Source organism: Pelobates fuscus, chromosome 2, assembly GCF_036172605.1.
Source record: "Pelobates fuscus isolate aPelFus1 chromosome 2, aPelFus1.pri, whole genome shotgun sequence".
Lineage (NCBI taxonomy): Eukaryota > Metazoa > Chordata > Amphibia > Anura > Pelobatidae > Pelobates > Pelobates fuscus.
Genome location: NC_086318.1, coordinates 360,009,092 through 360,028,567, shown reverse-complemented (window position 1 = coordinate 360,028,567; position 19,476 = coordinate 360,009,092). Strand labels below are relative to the sequence as shown.

At 39.4% G+C, this 19,476-nt stretch overlaps 1 protein-coding gene across 1 annotated transcript in view; it reads right to left on the bottom strand.

The window, feature by feature from the left end:
* Nucleotides 1-19,476, bottom strand: part of ACOXL (acyl-CoA oxidase like) — a 447,901-nt gene that overhangs the window by 413,934 nt on the left and 14,491 nt on the right. Inside the window, exons 2-4 of the mRNA XM_063443672.1 lie at nucleotides 8,730-8,826; nucleotides 7,789-7,872; nucleotides 6,050-6,136 (exon numbers count right to left, since the gene is read on the bottom strand). Of these exons, the coding sequence (XP_063299742.1) occupies nucleotides 6,050-6,136; nucleotides 7,789-7,872; nucleotides 8,730-8,826 (268 nt within the window). The remainder of the gene's footprint in view (nucleotides 1-6,049; nucleotides 6,137-7,788; nucleotides 7,873-8,729; nucleotides 8,827-19,476) is intronic.

Here is a 19,476-nt window from a genome sequence, read left to right as displayed (position 1 = left end):
TATAGATTTTCTGGATTTCCTCAAAGTACAAATACGTCAATCAACATGTCAATCACCTGACAGGTTCGCCTGTGCTGTGAGACAGCGAGCTAATAATGTTATCTCTCCATAAGGCTGGATAAAACATAGTAAGAAGACATAAAGCTGTTGCAGGGAGTATGACAGCCCCCTCTCCCTATAGCGTGGGCAAGAACACGTAGCACAAATGCATATGGTCTCAGTAACTGCCTTATTTCAGTCTTAGACAAAGCAAAAGAAAATCCTCAGAAAATGATTCAGTCTTACTAAGCTGATATAAATAACAGGCTTTTTGAGTGGGACAGGAGATATGAGAGCCAGGGGGTCTTGTATAGAAACCTCTACGGCTCCCCTTGCCCCTCCCTTAGCCATGGGCCAAGGTTAAAGGTGAAGATTAGATAGACAATGCATAAACATGAGCTTTAGCCCTCAATTCTATTATATGGGGAGTGTGGCTGTCAAGATGCACGCTATGTTATGGAAAAACTTGAGCTCTATCCAAACAAATGTGGCTTCCACAACATGAAACACTTGTGTTGCGGCCAATAATTTTCCACTACAGCACGGACCTTTTTTTAGAAAAAATAAGTAAAGAAAAAAAAGACAGATAAAAATAACAGTCCAACTTTTACAAAAGGATAAGCTTTCCTTCTAAAAACATAATTTTATCTTATTGAATGCATGACATCTAAACGAAAGGGCAACACTACCCCCTAGTGGTTGGTCAGACCAATTATGTACAAACTCATTGGAATGAAATATTGTACTTCCAATTCGGAGACAAAATTGGTAAATAAAAATGTATTAAAGAAACTATTGTATTAAAGAAACAGGGCATATTTTGGACATATGGATACAATTAGGTCTAAAAACTGTGACACAAAATGCACAACACATACAGACTTAGGGACCATTTAGTTCAGTTTGTATCCTCACCTTTGGTTGAGCTCCTGGGTTTCACGAGGAATCACGAGGCAAAATAAGACCCATTTAAAAACAACAACAACAAAAACACTTCTCCAGTCTATAGGTCCTGATTGTCATGTATCCTTCATCTCCATGTGGCAAAAACTGAGATAATTACCTTCCGAAGATCGAGGGGAGTGCCACTCGGCGGTCTTCTGCCATGATGCCTGGCTTTTGCGGCATGTCGGAGCACGTGGCTACTGCGGACCCATGCAATTATATAGCCCCATGTCCATCCACGGTAAAGACGATGTCGACATGCGGGTGACTTCGCGCAAAATACGCATATACACGTTTTGGTCTAGGTCCAGCCCATTGTATCTGCAAGAGGGTTATTTAAACTCACTTATTCCTTAGCTCATTGTCCTGTCATGGTTTCCCTTAGACTGTTTTTTGACTTTGGCTTCGTTTTGACTTCCCCGATTTCTGGTACCCTTGACTTTTGGCTTTTCCTTATCGCTGTGTCTCGTTCTGTGTCCCTGACCTCTACAGGTATTCTGACTATTCTCGGGTCTCGTTCTGTGTCCCTGACCTCTGCAGGTATTCTGACTAAGTCCGGCCATTCTAAGGCCCGGTAAGACGTTACCCTTAGTTCTAGGGTGTAATACTATTCTGCGTGCTGGATCAATATAATCCTGACACTGACAAGTCTCTGTTTCATATGTAGGCATTAAAGAGTATTCATGAATAGGTCAGTAATAACAAATATTGGAATAACAAAAATATATCAATAACAACTCCAAAGATCAATTCAGCAATCCAGAAAATGAAATTCAAACTAAATGAAATTGGTCTAGATGAAAACTCTTGTTCTTGGGTAGAACAATACCTTAAAGATAGAGTACAGAGAGTTGTCATCAATGGTAAATTTTCAAGCTTGACAAAAGTGGTAAGTGGTGTCTCTTAGGGCTATCAGAGTTCTGTTCTGGGACCACGTCTATTTAACTTATTTATAAATGAACTTGAAATAAGCATTGAAAGTTTTGATTTACGGTTTGCAGACAACAAAACAAAGAAATACAATGTGAGCAGAATTTTACTTTGCTGAAAAAGGTTTTAGAAAGATTGGGGGACTGGGCACTCAAATGGCAGATGAAGTTTAATGAAGAAAAATACAAAGTTATACACTTTGAGGCACACGCAACTTACACCCTAAATGGTAGTGAATTAAGTATAACAACACACGAGAAAGATTTTGGAATTGTTATAGACCATAAACTAGGCAACAATGTGCAATGTCAAATCGCCATTTGCTAAGGCTAGTAAGGTATTGTCATGTATAAATAGAGGCATTAATTCTCGGGATGAGAATATCATTTTGCCTCTTTATAAATCACTGGTAAGACCTTGAATATGCTGTGCAATTTTGGGCACCGGATCTAAAGAAGGATTTTATGGCACTAGAAAAAGTGCAGAGGAGGGATACAAAATGAAAGGAATGGAATATTTTAGTTCCGAGTAAAGGTTAACACATTTACATCTCTTTATTTTAAAAAAAACTACTCCTCAGAGGGGCACAGTTTTTCCTGGAGATATATTCATAAACAGGACTAACATAGGACACGAGGTCACTAATTTTAACTGGTAGAAAAGAAATTTAGGCTAAGTCAAAGGAAAGGTTGTTTTTACAGTAAGAGCAATAAGGATATGGAATTCTCTGCCTGAAGAGGTGGTTTTATCAGAGCCTGTACAGACGTCTGAAAAGCAATTGGATAAATTCTTGCAAAAACATAATATTCAGGGATATCATTTTTACTTAGTGGGGTAATAGCGTCTTGATCCAAGGAGAGATGTGACTGCCATTCTGGGGTTGAGAAGGAATTTTATTTCACATTCCTTTAGATTAATAAAACAAATGTGAGAAAGGCTGAATTTGATGGACACATGTCACTTTTCAGCTACGTAACTTTTATAGATATATGCAAATATTAGTAGTTTTTTTTTTTGAATGAATGAATGAAAAGTTGTATTCAATAGATTTTACAAACTGACAGGTTGTTAGAAATGTAACAGATTGATTTTCATACAAAAGTTAATTTAATAAATTACCTCTTACCCAAATTCAATGCACTAGTTGGAAAGACATTAAGACGCCATCTTGTCCTAGGTTATTGTGACACCAAGTCAGGGCTTTACCAACGTCATGTCCAACCTTAAGTTTTAGTCCAAAACTAGACAAGAAGTCTTGGTCACGATAATCGACCGATTAAGATGTTCCCATATTAAATGACCAAGTCAAGGAAATGCCACTTAATGGTCAAGCCAAGATAGATTGGGTTTGTTTTTCTATTTTTCCAACATGCCCTAATTGAAAAGCTAGAGTATAAATATGTGTACGTAATAATATTACAATCAGAGGAAAGAATTTTGGTTGCAGACACTGCTCCATTTTACCAAGACTGAGTGGTTGACTTGTTCAGGAGGGTATGTTATTCTATTTTCCGGATATTGCAAATAAACTCTGCTGTAAATTATTATAATGGATTATTATGTTTTTATAAGTCAATATTTATATTTTAATAAAATATTTTAAAAGACATAACTTTATTGCTTCCAAGACAATCCCTATTTATTCATTAATTATATATTTTAAATAGAGGAGCTCGCACTAACTATATAAAATAGCCAAGATATCTGTATGGTAAGCTCTGCTAAATTCAATGTTACCTAGTAAACCTCACACTAAAGTCTCGAGCCCTACTTCTACCTCAATCAGAAAAGTGGCGTGATGCCTACAGTAAGGTGAACTAATAAACCTGCAAGCAGGTGTGACTGTCAAAGAATAAAGTGAGATTAAATAATCAGGAAAGTTAAGGGTAGCAGACAGTGTTAATTTTGTCGACGATCAATTTTAGTCAACTAAACGTTTTGAGATTTAGTAGACAAAAACCAAAACAACTAAAATAAAAATAAAACATATTTTTAGTCAAAAGACTACAAGTAAAACTAAATTGAAATTTGCTGCCAAAATTAACACTGGCGGGTAAGACACATGTGTGAGGGAGGAGAAGAAATGAGACATCGGGGGCTGAGGGAATGAGACACATGGGGACTTGGGGGACACAAAGAGACCCATAAGGGCCGTGGAAGGGGCAAAAAAAAAAAAAAACAGATACAAACTTTAATTAAACCCATTAGATTTTAGTCCTGTCGACTAAACTCTACTGGAAATTTAGTCGACTAAGACAAAAACAATTCAGATGACTAAAATGGCTTTGTCAAAAGACTATGACTACAACTAAACTGAAATTTGCCGCCAAAGTTAACACTGGTAGCAGATACCCAAATAGACTAGACAAGTCACTTCAATTTACAGAGATTGTAATACTCTGCTTGGTGTATGAGAAAAGAGGGCTAAAGATAGGGCTTTACGCAGGTAATACAATTGGCCGCAGTCTTTCCAACTCACATGAGTTGCTTTCACAGTCAATGAGAGCATGCGCTCGGTAAACAACATTATGCAAAAAAAAAAATCCCCCAACCATGTTTGGGCTTATTCTTTGGAGGAATATTATTTGCATCTATTGTTTGTTAAGTACTTTGTTTCCTACTTGGTGTTGCAGTACTTACTCGGGAAGCTTCGACTTTTGGTCCCATTCTGCCATCCTGATATGTGTCGATTTGGAGGCAAATGCTTTTGGGCCTTCTGGCAGGGAGAGAGACGCTGTTTGCTTGTGCAGCCCCTCTACAAATGCCAATATGATGCCTAGCGTCCTTTCAAGGTTCAGGGGTGCCAAGTCATCACTGAAACCTTGTTACTGCACAGTTTGTGGTTGCTGGATTGACGTGGACCAATCAGAGGCCACCTCATTATTTAAATAAAGTTTTACGCCCCAGAGTTTTTGCCTTGTCATGGTTTCCCATTGGTTGCTCAGATAGTTTTATATTCTCTGAGTTTTTGATCAGTTTATTTTGGCTTGTTAACAGACATCTCTGACTTCTGTAATCCTGACCTGGCTAGTTCCATCGTATTTCCGTATTTCTGGTATCACATTCACGCCTTTTCTCTTTTTGTACATTAAACCTACCCATTCTATCGTCTGGTATTTTGTCTTTCTATGTGTGATCTATACTTGAAAGTTGGGTAGCTTAAACGTGACACTTGGTCTTTGTAAAACATGTTTGTTTGTTTTTTGATAAATAAACACAAGAGGATACTCAGGATTGATGTAGTCAGCAGAAGTAAAAACATGCATAACATTTTTAAACACATTACATTACCGGAGAGAAAACAAAATATAAAGATGTTGACTGATTTTCCTTAGTTTTATCAGTAATCAGCATTGCAAAGTGTAACGTGTAATTCTAAATTGATCACAGTTTAGTTAGTTGGTTGTCATTGGTGAACAGTGTTAAGATACTTTTTCAGCATGTTTGAATACAGGAAAATGCCAGCCCATGACCATCTGACAGCTGTCATCTCCATTACTCAGTTTAACAATGTGCCCTAATCACAATGCTTTCCTTTAACGGATATCTCTTTAAAGGAAATTGTGACAGAACAATACTGAAACCTTAATTTTCATGAAGGAAGTTTTAAGAAAAACGCAAATTAAAAACAAACTCGCCTACGTGGATGCTGAAAGGGAAGCTGCTAAATGATAACAACCACTTGTGGTGTAGTTGCTGTGGTACTTCCGGACAACAAGATTCCAGAGGACAGAAAAGTAGTGGAAGATGGCACTCTGTGCCGACATGTTTTCTTTTTGGTTTTCAATCCTCTACAATTCGACATTTAGTGAATAAATCAATAAACCATTCCTTTTACGATTGCCCTGCCCTTTTTCTCATTATGGTTTAAAGGTAATTCTGATTAAGAACATGTAATGCACTCTACATTGAATAACACACAGCTCTCTGAATTTTGATTTACACATTCCATTGCCATCCACAGACAGTTGTTTCTGCAAAAACGTGCTAGGAACTAGGATCCTGAACGCAAACAAACAAGCAATGGAATGGATAGACCAAATATTCTAATTTAACAATGCTAACAGCAATGCAGTTCTAACTGGACTACAGAACATTCCACTTTGAGATATAAAATATTACGACAACACTGTACCTTTAGGGGAAGAAACCATTTCTGTATGTGGTCAGGACTTCCAAGATTCATCACTGCTCCACCGAACAACCAGCAGACTACTCCACACTGTAAGATATAACAGCAGCAATAAACATTCTGGGTACTGAATATATCATTCATTTATTTTTTTCATTATTAGTTACGGAGTACACCTAGCAGCAAATCAAATCGCTAATCAATAACTCCAACGTTTTAGCAAAGTTGCAGGTGCTGTTTATCTCGTATTTGCAAATTTAGTGCTCACCAGGCAACAAGGTATACCCACTCTGTCTGCCCAGCTTGCTGATTACATTTATTCACATTTATTTATCAATTCACAGTGAGCACACACAACTTACTTCAGGCATGCATGCTTTACATTGCAACTTCACATAGGATTTTTTACAGTGATGTCATAATGTTGCGGTGTGGGCAAACTGATTAAACAATTTCTAAAAATCACTCAGATAATCATCTATAATGAATAGGATTAGGTACATTTGGAAAGGAAGTCCCTAGCTTCTGCTCCATCCAAAGACCCTAGATGGTTATGATGCTTCGGCTGAGCATTGGACACAAATAATAGCTAGCTCTATAGATCATTGGTAGCCAAAACATGGCAATATAAAACTACAGTTACCATAATTCTTGGCAACCTCCTTCAGTTTTAATGCGGCTCTGTCACTCTATAATTACTATACTTCAATCTGTTCCTCGTCTCTTCCTTATTCCTAATTTGTTATTTTTTAAACCACTTGTCCTAAAATACACAAGTCAAAGTAGGGACTTGACAAAAAGGGAGCTAATTGACACTTCTATTCGCTGTCACTAGCAACAATATCTATGACAGCTTCCACGATCTGCTTATAAAAATATAAAAATAGACCTCGGTGCTGTACTGCCTGACATGCACAAGAGTGCAGCACTATCTAGGCTCCTGGCAGAAGAAGTGCCAAGAGCTGAAGAGTAGCCACCAGATGCTTATGGCAGCGGCTGCTACGACAAGTTCAGAAAAGTAAAAATAAATAAATAAAAACACCTTCCCCTACACTCAGTGGCCACCAGGCACCAAGTGGTGAAATCACCATTGGGCTCTTTGAAATGTATACAAAGACTCCAGAAACTGAAAGAACCAATTTAAGAGGATTCAAGATCATGAATAAAAGGTCGGTAGGATCCAGAGGTAAGGGCTTTGTGAGACCCTTCCCCAAAATATACATAATTTCTATTTTATTCATGTAAGGGAATTCTGAAATATGAAAATGAGCACACATTTTTATCTTTGACTTTCATAATTGGGTAATTAACGGTCATTTCCAAGGATTATAAAAATATGTTTACTTACTCCCTATATTTAGCAAATGTGTGTTAATGAGGCCTGAAAATATTAATTAAATGTGGAAATTCAGAGTGCTACCATCTTGACTTCCTGTCAATTATCCTTATAAAAGTTAACATTCTCTGACATTTGATATAGATAGCAGACGAGGAGAAACAAAAACAATGTTTCAAATTCTCCTCATTTGCATTGTGTGCCCGGTAATAACTGGAAATAAGAAAACAAAAAAAATAATTGCAGCGCTTATGCGAGGAGACTGGAAGTCAGCACTGATAAGACACTGATTTTCTATACAGTGCTGTATCATTACACTATACATTAACTTGTCAACAGTTTTTGAAAGCTGATAAAGCATAGAAACACCAATATTGAGGTCATGGGTTTATGGTATAAAACTTACCTTTACTCCAGTTGTCATATCAGCTGTACAAAGAACTTCTCCAATAATCAAACTTTTGTTGATGAAGTTTTTCTTTTTATCAATCTAAACACATGTGAAAAACAAAAATATAGCAACATTTTCTGTAATTGCATGTGCTTTCATTCTTCAAAAATTCATGTTGACAAGATTGATAATTCAACATAAACTACACTTCTACCACAACATATTTTAAAACATTTTACTTCTTTCGTGAGGATAAAGATGTATACTTTTTTCTTTTTTAAACAGCACTATTGTTTTGTTTTTTTTGTAAACATTCAAACAAGGCACCATCACAATTTTGCCTAATTGCACATACAGTCACACATCAACATTATTCTTTTCAGTGCCACAGCAAGGAGCTGATTTAACCAGCGTTCAATTACATCGGGTATGCTCTTGGACATACAGCTGCTATACCGTACTGCTATACCGAAAATACTTACAGGGTTATTCAACAAAGTGAGAACTGAACGTGAATTTATAATTTAAGGCCAAAAGTCGAAATGGAAAAATTTGGAATGTCGAAATGGAAGAAATCTGCAAGTCAGCTACTTTGGCATAACATTTTAAATTCATCATGAATTCTCACTTTAGAAAATAACTCTGATAATAAAGTGAGATGACAGTGGAGATGTCATGTGACCCACAGTCCTTTACTTCCCATCTTCCATACAGCAGAAGGATGTGGCCTGCTTTGCTTTTTAGGTTATGCCCACTAGGCTATTTTAGTAAGGGCCCAGCCAGGAAAGTTCAACTTCCCTATTTCTGAAGACCAGTGTACAGACCTTTCACGGATTGGTAATCCATTAGGTGTTGTTGTTTAAATGCTTATACTAACCATTTTCCTAGATTTGCTAAAATATAAAACACATTTGCAAAAATAATTTTTAAAATGCAAATAATTGTCAAAATCTTACCATTTCCAGAAACGCACTTTGAACTAGTGGTAAACTCATGGCAAACTTAACTCTTTCAACTGTCAGGTCCCTCATCTCATCCAGACTCAAGTCATATCTATAAACAACACACATGTGGCAGGTTGAATTAGAGGCTTGCAATATAGGTAGATCAAATATTTATTAGCAATTTAATCCCATCAAACATGAGAAATAAGTGCTTATCCACTCTTAAAATGCTATTAACTTTTTGTTACCTGTTTGAGGAATATGTCTTTTGGATCAACGCATATATGCTTCATGGATTTATTCTTTAATTATTACCTGTTGTGGTTATGGTGCTAAAACTTTTTGAGTGTGAAAACCCATTTTCTGTCAAACAGTCCAAGTGCTTTTTTTGCAAATTCTTGAGCTCCCCCCCACACACAAACAAAGCATGGACCGCATGGACCCTCTGCAGCGAATCAGCCAGATAATGCAAAAAATTGACTTGAACATAATTTATCGTAAGTCTCACATCCTTGGACAACAAGGCTAGATTGAGAAATATGGTATGACAGATTTATTAAGTTAGGTAAAACACATTCCACATGCTTTACATAAATTTGCTAACATGGGATTGAAGAATGTTTTATACCATTTTGAGCTAGGAAGATATATTTGGAATTTTCATTTTAGCAGCCAGATACAAAGTCCACACATATTTTTTAGGGTGCTGTCATATGTTATACATATAGACATACAGGAGCTAGAACTAAGACCACTAAGATCTGCGTTGCTAAAACTATTGTGATTACTCAAAGTAATTACAGTGGTGTGCAAAGTTTTGAAAAACACACACACTAATTCAGACGCATTGGTACACAGACACACAGCCAGATACATGCACAGTTATGCACTCACTCATATACACACAGACCCGCATACACACACATTATAAATTACAAATTACGTATTTTATCCACCCTCCTGTTTCCTTACTTTGTGTGTGTGTGTGTGTGTGTGTGTGTGTGAGATGGTTGTATGTACTGTGTATGTTTTGGCTGTATCTAACGTGTGTGCTGCCAGTATGTACTGTGTGTATTGGCTGTATCTAACATGGGTGTGTGGGTATGTGATTTGTGTGTGGTGTGTGTTGGCTCTATGTATTGTGTGTATGTTTTGGCTGTATATAATTTGTGTGTGCTGTCTGTATGTACTGTATGTGTTGTATGCTGGCTGTATGGAACATTTGTGTATGCTGGCTGTATGTAATAAAAAAATGGTACAAGGCAAGGATGGCATCTGCTCCCTCTACTTTATATTTTGAACATTGAACCACTGGCTATTATGATTAGGAAAAATAGGAAAATACAAGGGATTCAATCTGCTGGTCGAGACCATAAAATATTTGATGATGATGTGATAATGATGTTCTGACCCTGATGGAGCCCCTAATTTCAATCCCTAAAGTTTTTAAGGTTGTGTAATTATTATTATTATTATTATCGCCAACAGATTCTGTAGCGCTTAATTGTATGGGAAGTTCTCAAACTATAAAATAAACCTAAAGAAAACTCACATTTTGGTATGAAACAAATGATAATTAATTACTTTCACTTTGATTGGAATCAAGTTAATAAATAAAAGAGGTGCCAATATATCAATATATTTTTTGCAAAATAGGGCCAAGAAGCCATCCAGGACTGGAGCTTTGTTGGATTTTAGATTTTTTTTATGAAGTTGATAATTTCCATAATAGTAAAAGGGGCATTCAAAATTTTTCTTGTGAGATCTTGGGAATATCCAGTCTATCCGATAATTGCTCTATTTCCAAATGTGTCATATTGGGATCCTGTAGATTATACAAGGATGTGTTTGAGTCTGAGAAACCCTGAGAGATGTCTTTTGGGTTTATTAAGTATTTATCTCCAACTACTATCTTTTGTATTGCTTTGTCTTTTGAGATATTTTTAATATATTCGAAAGGACTTGTCTAACTTTGTTATTATGATAGCATTTTTGTTTGAGGAATATAATGGATGTGTTGTTTTTATAGATCTTTACTTTAATAGCTTGTTTCAGACTCTCAATTTCTTCACAAGTTTCCGGAGTTATTTGCTCATTATTCAACCTATCATTTTTAGCTAGCTCAATATAATATTTGGAAATTGTAGCTTCTTTTTTTATTCAGAATTCTAACTTTTTTATTTTTCAGAATTCTAACTTTTAAGGAAAGAAGCAATTGTCCAACCAAAACAAATACTGGAATTTGCACTATATGTTGTCCCACTGTAATTGAATGTAGTTAATTTGCATACACCCATGCATATTATTATTTTTTTTTAAATTGCTTTCTTTTAATAACAAAACACTACCTGGTCAGAAAAAAGTTTTTAAAATGGCACATCAAAACACTAATTGCTTATCGCACTTGGAACTCATTCGAAAGATTCTGACCAGGTGGTATCTGGTGCCCACACGACTGGCCCGTATGTTTAGCTCAACTACAGACAGGTGCTGGTGGTGCGGAGTGGGGAGAGGCTCAATGTTCCACATTTGGTGGGAGTGTGCGGTGATCAAACCTTACTGGGATATAGTGGCTGGGGTGATCTCTGGGGTGTTGGACACACCAGTTCAGGCAAAGGTTGAGTTCGTCCTGTTGTTTAGGCTTCCGGACATACCCAACAAAGGCCAAAGAATGCTCACATTCCAGGTATTAATAGCGGCCAATCTATTGATTGCAAGGGGATGGAAATCCCAGTTGGCACCAACACGAGATGACGTGATACGTCAGGTGTCTCTAAATGGTAGGTACCAAAAAATGGCCTATCTGAGCTCAAATAAACACCATAAATCAAGCGAAGCATGGGGGCAATGGGAGGTGAAGTTTGAACAACCTGAGAGAGGCAGGTGACACACCTGTATGGGCCTTGGGGTCAAAGTCTAACTTTTATAGTAGAATAGAGAGAGAGAGAGAAAAAAAAATAAAAAAACACCACACCTCATGAGGCACCCTCCCAGTACCTGTGATTATCCCCTACCTCAGTATCCGGGATCAATGCCTTTAATCCTCCATAAGAATCTGGTCCTTTTGTATCCAGAGGGATCAGGTTAACACCGGCCAAACATCAGTTGATAGGGGGGTGTGGGTGAAAGAATAGATGGGCCGGCTAGATTGTCGTTAGTTTTAAACACCCTCTCCTCTCCTATTCCCCTTCTCTTTATTCCCCCTTTGCTATTTTTCACCCCTTTCTTTCTTAATCTTCTCTTATGCTCCCATCTTCGGAGGACAACTCATGAAATGGATGTGTAGGCATTTCTTAAGACTATCAGTGGAAATGGCATATGGGACAGGAAGTCAGCAAGTGACAGGAGTACTGTGTATCTTGAGTAGTATTAGTTGTGAATGTATAATTCTAACATGAAACATCCTGCAGTGTTGACGTGAGCAGGGTCACCTGTACATTAGTGAGTTAAGTGTAGGGTTACCGTTCGTGTAGGACAGGAAAATGCCCGGTGGGCCGCAGTCGCCGAGTATTTGCCTCTCCGAGCGCTGGCGCAGCTGTATTCCGTGCCTGGCTGGTGGGGAGATAAAAGATCTCTCTCACCGGCCCACTAGCACGGACATGCGGCCGTCGGCGGGGGAGGGAGACCGGAGAGGGCCCGGAGTAGCTGTACCTTGCAGCTCTGCCGGGTTCCGTTCATGAGGTCAGAGCATCGCAACGCCCCTTATCTCGCGAGAGATGGGTCCCCCCCTTCCCCGCCCCTCATTTTCATTTAGGCCCGCCGCTCACGTTAGGGCTCCCCTTCAGTTTAATAGCCCCTCACGCGGCACGGGTGGGGGCTCGGAAGGGGGGACACTAGGGGGCTTTTTTTTTTTTTTTTTACAGGCTGCTCACTGTTTAGTAGACTTGCCCTTTGTAATGGATCGACAGGCACCCCGACTGGGTACCTCCGTTGAAGGATGCTCCTAGCGCTTCCTGAGGGTTTCCAGCACTCCAGCAGACACCATAACCACCGTAGACTCCTTCAGAGAGCAAAACAGGAATAAGCTCTTACAAGAGCTTAGTAGTGATTTAGCAAGGGAGTATGACAAGCATAGCAATCCCTTTGTGACCGCCTGCAAGCATGGCTTGGGTGTGGTAAGCCAATTACCTCCAGCATACAGAAAAACAGTAATTTTACTTACCGTAAATTCCTTTTTTCTTAGTATAGTGGCAGTACTTACAAGTGGGATGTTCCTTAGGATTCTGGACAAGAAGCTCCCCCTTCTTTAGAATTTAAATGCTGTGCTCCGCCTGCTGCCTCCATATAAGCTGTAACTCAGAGACACTCACCAGTAATACAAAAGAACCAAAACGGAGACCGAATGATGCATAGAATTTAATCTATTTGAAAGCGGAGGGAAAGCCAGTACTGCCACTATACTAAGAAAAAAGGAATTTACGGTAAGTAAAATTACTGTTTTTCCCTTCGTATAGTGGCAGTACTTACAAGTGGGATATAGCAAGACCCCTGCAAACAACAAAGGGTGGGAACTCAGCAGGCCACAGCTTGTAGCACCTTACGCCCAAAGCAGCTTCAGATGATGAGAATACGTCCAGCCTACAATGCTTGATAAAAGTATGTAAGGAAGACCAAGCAGCAGCTTTGCAGATGTCTGCAGGTGAGGCGGCTGCTCTTTCAGCCCAGGAGGTCGTCATAGCTCTAGAGGCACGAGCCTTTAAAGGGAAACTAAGGGGAATCCCTTTGGATTGATAAGCCAACCTGATTGTATACGTTAGCCATCAGGCCAAAGAGGGCCCTGAGACAGCACAACCCCTGTTAGCGCCATGAAAGAATACACATAGATCTAAGGATCTAATCCCTGAGTCATCTGCAGACAGATTTTCAGGGATCTTCTAACATCTAGGAGATGTCACATTCTTTCCAGATCCGACGTAGGAAAATGATAAAACCCCGGTAGGACAATAGGTTGGTAATCGCAGCACCAGAAAAAACCTTAGGCAAAAAAGAAGGCTTGGTGTGCAGGACCACCCAGTCGCGATGAAAAAGGTGAATTCCGGAGAGAAAGAGAGAGCTCGGATCACACCTACTCAACTAGCAGAGGCGATAGGCACCCGGAAAACCATCTTGAAAGTAAGAAACTTGATAGGAACCTCCAGTAAATGTTCAAATGGTGGTTCACAAAGGGCTTGAAGCACCAGACAGATCCCAAGTAGGGAAAGGTACTACTTAGGAGGCCTCTTAAGCCTTATGGACTTAAGAAATCTTAGAAAAAGCAGGTTTGAGGCAAAGCCCCGAACCAGGAAGTGATTTAGAGCTGAAATCTGGCCTCTGAGCGTAAAACTCCCAGGCCGGCTTCAAACCCATCTTGCAAAAAAGAAAGACTTTCCGGGATAGAGGCTTTGGCCGGATCCAACCTCGAAGTGAACACCAGGTTCTGAACTTCATCCAAACTCTGAAATAGATTTACGAAGTGGACCAGCGGACAGAAGACAGCAACACATCACATAAAGGTCAGAGAGACCATGGCCTTGAAGGATCACCCTTGCAGCAACCATGCAGTCAGGTGAAAAATATCCAGAGTTTCCACGGGGAGAGTCACATTCTCCAATATTTGAGAAGAGACTGGAGATGCCAACGTGAGATTGTCAAGTTTTCCACTTCCGAAAACCAACTCCTGTTCGGCCAGAAGGGCAGGACTGCCAATTACTTGCCTTCTTCATCTTACTTATGAACAATCCGTGGTATAAGAGCGACAGGAGGGAAAACAGAAGCCATGTCGAAGGTCCAAGGTATCGATAGACCGTCTAGGACAACTGGGTACTCTCCTGAATGGAGAGAAGCAAAACATTGAACTTTCCTGTATCTCCTTGTGGCAAACAGGTCTATCTCCGGCCTGCCGAAGCGTGAACCCAGCGCCAAAAAATTTAGCTTGACAGTGCCCAGTCTGCCTGGGACCAAAGTCTACGGCTGAGGCCGTCTGAACTAATTTTAGAGACCCTCTGACCTGGGTAGCTGATATAGCGAGAAGATTCGCTTGAGCCCAAGACATATGAGGTAGCAGAGCTTTTGAAGAGCTTTTACCTTCGTGCCACCCTGGCAAACGGAGGGAGTGTGTAGCTTTGGCACTTGTATGTTTTGGAGTATGGGAGTATATCTGGCTCCCAAGACAACATGCCCAGTGTCCCCAGGTAAATGACTTTGAGTCCCTTGCAATAGAGGGTCATGCATTTTTATAGCAGCTCCAGAAACGTGAGTGCAAGAGTTGGGCATTATCAACACAGCCCTATGTATTAGTCATCCAAGACACGTACATCTGCAGTTAGCACGAACGGTCTGATATCCCAGGCTCCTTCAATGTTATAGTTTGTCTTCATCACATGTATTTGCAGGTTACAGCTATAGTTTACATCAGTAGTAGGCACTGACTGCAGGTTGCTCTCGCTGCTGTGGGATTGTTTAGCACCTGATGCTTTGGGAGATATAGCTCCGTAATGATTGAAACGCAGTCAGCTTCCCCTGAAATATAAGTACTAGACTATGTGCCTGGTAACAATTCTTAAACAAAAGTTAAACTGAATAATGCATTATGACAGCACAAAACACCTACAATTAGACGTCAGGTCACGGTAAATATAGGCTTATCCAATAAACCTGTACCAGCTCAACACAGCAGCTGACTTGCAGGGTTTTATAGCAGATGTAGTTTAAAGGGACCCTCCAGACTCATAAAGCACTTGAGCTTGCTGAAGTGCTTTAGGCGTTAAATATATGTTCTCAATTCACAAAACTGCTAACAGCAAGAGAAATCTCCACTTTTATGAAATGATTTAGGAACGCCCCCGAGCTAACAGGCCAACAGTCATCAGAGCTTCCTGATTCACTTCCATTAACCAATCGTTGAAGCAGAAGTGAAAGTCTAATGCTTCCCTGTGAGAAGCATTCCATTTGATTGTAACACTAGATTGGGACATTCACAGCTGCACAATCGCCGTACAAGCACCATTTATGGCCAGAGAGGAAGGAAGACTAATCAATACTGACCGCCTTCCTTCTAAGGGCAGTGCGGAGTAGCGACAAGAGAGGATTCAGCGCTAGAGAAAAGGTTATCGTTATTTTTAGGTTAGAGGGTGTCAGAGTTAAGGAATACTTCAAACGTTAAAACATTATATTGGAGTGTTCCACTAATATAGCTGCCAAGTCTTTATTTGACTATCTTTGGCAAAAGGCACCAAAGCTTTTTAAATGATGATGCATGGATCTGCTTGTACTAATTTGTTTCTGAGGCTCGAAAAACATCCAGCTCATAAAGCAATATCTTAGTCCCGATATTATCAAAGGCTTTCTCCAACCCTTTTTTAACCCCTTAAGGACCAAACTTCTGGAATAAAAGGGAATCATGACATGTCACACATGTCATGTGTCCTTAAGGGGTTAAACGAAATAAAATAATGCCCTATTGGCGTTATACTATATGTCTCTACCCCATAAAAAAACACTCAAAAAGCATTTTAAAAGATTACCTCAAACCTGTGCCAGGCAAAGCTCCCTGATGCTGCTCGGCGCAGCACCATGTGAAGTTATGGGAGCCGCACCAAGGTCCAATCGAAGGCTTCTCAAAGGATGAGGAGGGAGAGGAAGGTGGGCAATTAAATAAAAATATCTGGTGGAGTTGGGAGGAGGGAAGGCTTCTCTCTGTGTGTGAGAAAAAGGTGAGACAAGAGGGAGAAGCAGTTACCTCTGTCAGCAGTGTGCACACAATTAAAAATATGCTGAAACACCGCATACCCAGAACCTAAGCACCATAACCACTTCAAAGAGCAGATGTGGTTATGGTGGCACAGTATTACAAATCTTTTTTGTTAAAATCTATCTGATCCAAGGAGATATTTAGACTGCCATTTTGGGTTCAAAAAGTAATTTTTTCCTAGTTATTGCAAAATTGGAAGCGCTTCAGACTGGGTTTTTTGCCTTCTTTTGGATCAACAGCAAAAACGTGAGTAAGGCCATTCGGCCCATCTAGTCTGCCCAATTTTCTAAATACTTTCATTAGTCTCTGGCCTTATCTTATAGTTAGGATAGCCTTATGCCTATCCCACGCATGCTTAAACTTCGTCACTGTGTTAACCTCTACCACTTCAGCTGGAAGGCTATTCCATGCATCCACTACCATCTCAGTAAAAGTCGTTAAAAAGGGGCGTAAAAACGATCAGATATGGTATTGTGTACATCAATTTTGGGGCAGTGGAGTGGGAGATATAAACTGGAAATCAAGGAATTTCAGTTAGAAAAGCAGATGGGTGGTGGCCTTGAATGGTGGATGAACTGCAATTACACAAGGTACTGACTGACGAGGTTCTGATTGATAAGATCCAAAACTGTGCACTGCAGATAACCCCACCAAAAAAACAAAAAAAATCCACCAAATGACTGGTATTTCATAAGTATAGGGTTCAGAGAGGATTCTGCATTTTTACTGTATTTTAGAACATGTTTCTCTTTCAAATTTAGCACTGTGGCACTACAAAAATGACCTCTAGTTACCTTCCAACAGCAAGAATGAATGAACTTTGTTGTATGTTGTATGTAAATGAACTTTGTTGCATTCAACACATCATATCAGTAGACCAAAAACCTCTAAAACATGATTTTTGCTGTGATTGATTCTCAAGCCGTTTAAAAAAAATGCTGCTCTATTTCAGAGCATGCTCGTCCACTGAAGCAGTTTCTCTTTCAAATGGAGCACAGTGACTGTGTACAAATGACTTCTAGTTACCTCCCAGCAGCAAGAATGAATGAACTTTATACAGAATTCAACACACATCATGTCAGTAAGCCAAAGATCACCAGAAAGGAATTTGCCATTTATTTACTATCAGTAGTAATATAAATATATACATATCACGTAACATGTACTATGTTAAATATTGGGGCCCTCACTAAGGTTCGAATGGGCTTATGAATTAGAAATTCTGTAAATTTGGCCAGACTGTAATGGTTATGGTGTCAGGAGTGGAGTGCCCTGGCACTTCCACCAATGTGTAATGGTTTGACTTCCTTCCTATGCTCTCCCTGGTGCTCCTCTCTACCCTTCCACTATGGAGATTTGGAAGCTCCTGCTAGGAGCTTTTATTAGCTCTCCTGAGCAAACCCCTACTGTGCAGGGAAAGCCAATAGGCTGAGAGCATCAACTAGTCGCTCTCGACCATTGAGCTTAGCTCTGTATCGCTGGGCTAAGCTTAATGCAGAGAGCTTCCATTCCAGTTATCATAGAGGCAGGGAGCAGCCCAGTGGGCCCAGTTAGGAAGTCTAACCGTTAACCCATGGTTTCACTACTTATTGTGGGGGTTACCATTGCATTGCCGCGTCGGCCTATGGTCCCCTCCTTCAGTGCTGCCAGGAGTTCTTTGCACAGAGCTTGTCTGGCAGTGCTTAGCTTAGTTCATTGGCTGAGAGCGCTCAGTTGAGGTTCTAAGCCAATAAACAAAGCATTGCAAGGGCTTGGTTCAGTGAAGCTAATGGAAGCTCCTTGTTAAGGTGTTTGGAGTGTTCTTTTAAGAGAGATATATATATATAACACCGTAAAGAAAAACGAAAAAAAGACTTTCAGTGATACTTGCTGAAAAGTATATTCCACCGATTTGTTTGGTTGTTTCATTTTTAGATCTACCGTAGGTCTTGGAAGTTTTCTCTATACATATTTTACCATATTTTACCTTGTTAACAGATTAGTGTGCAACATTAGCATTTTATCTCAAAATAAAGATTTCTTTGCCTCATTGAAATCAGGATGCAAAACAATGAGTGGAAATGAAATATTTAATCTGTTCAGGGAAAAAAAAAAAAGAGAATCACGTGTACAATGAACTCGGGGTTTTGTTTTATGGTTTCATGTGCCACAGCTCATGACCCACATTAGACAGAAATACTTTATTGTGCTACTAGCTAATAATATCTGCATGTCTCACCAGTAGCATTTTAAAGCTGAAGGTCTGAAATGATATATGGCTTTAAACATAGAACAATGAACACCTGCATAGCTGTATGATTGCAAACTATACTCCATAGGTGGTTTAATATTTAAATGGTTGCTGCAATTTTTGTAAAACTAATTTTAGTTTACTTTTCAGTTCACTACCGGGCACTAGTAACAGGTACAGTTCCCACGTTTTGTTTTTTTTGTTCACTGTATCATTTTATTAAAGTATTTGTCAAAATTGAAGATTATGCTAGCGCTAGTGTACTTATAATCTTAATTTTAATAATGACTGGAGGCGAGTATTTTGCTTTACTCTCTTTACTAAAACTCCACAGCAGTAAAGAAAGTGAAAAAACGTTTTAACCAATCAAAATGCAAATAGGGAGTGTATTATCCCAGTCAATAGGCTCCTCCCCCTCTTTCGGAAGCGAACATCGGAACAGGGAAGAAAATATTGATAAAGTCTGTAACGAACATCAGAAATGGAATCCAACGGGAATGATGAACTTCTTGGGTTGAGTAGGAAACAGGCACCAACCGGAGAACATCCGATGCTTGGTCTTTATATGATGAACAATAAAGTTAAGGTCATGTCGTAGATGTTCCAAATTCTTTCACACTTAAACTGAAAAGAGAATATGAGAAAGGTTAGGCACCGGTCTTGAAACTGTTTGTAGTCATGACAGTGATCCATCTGATTTCATTGCAATAATTTAATTTGTATATTCAGTGTATAGACTACTAGTAGTTAAATAGGCTAATGACAACAGTGAATACTTTATGTCAACATGATTCAAGGAG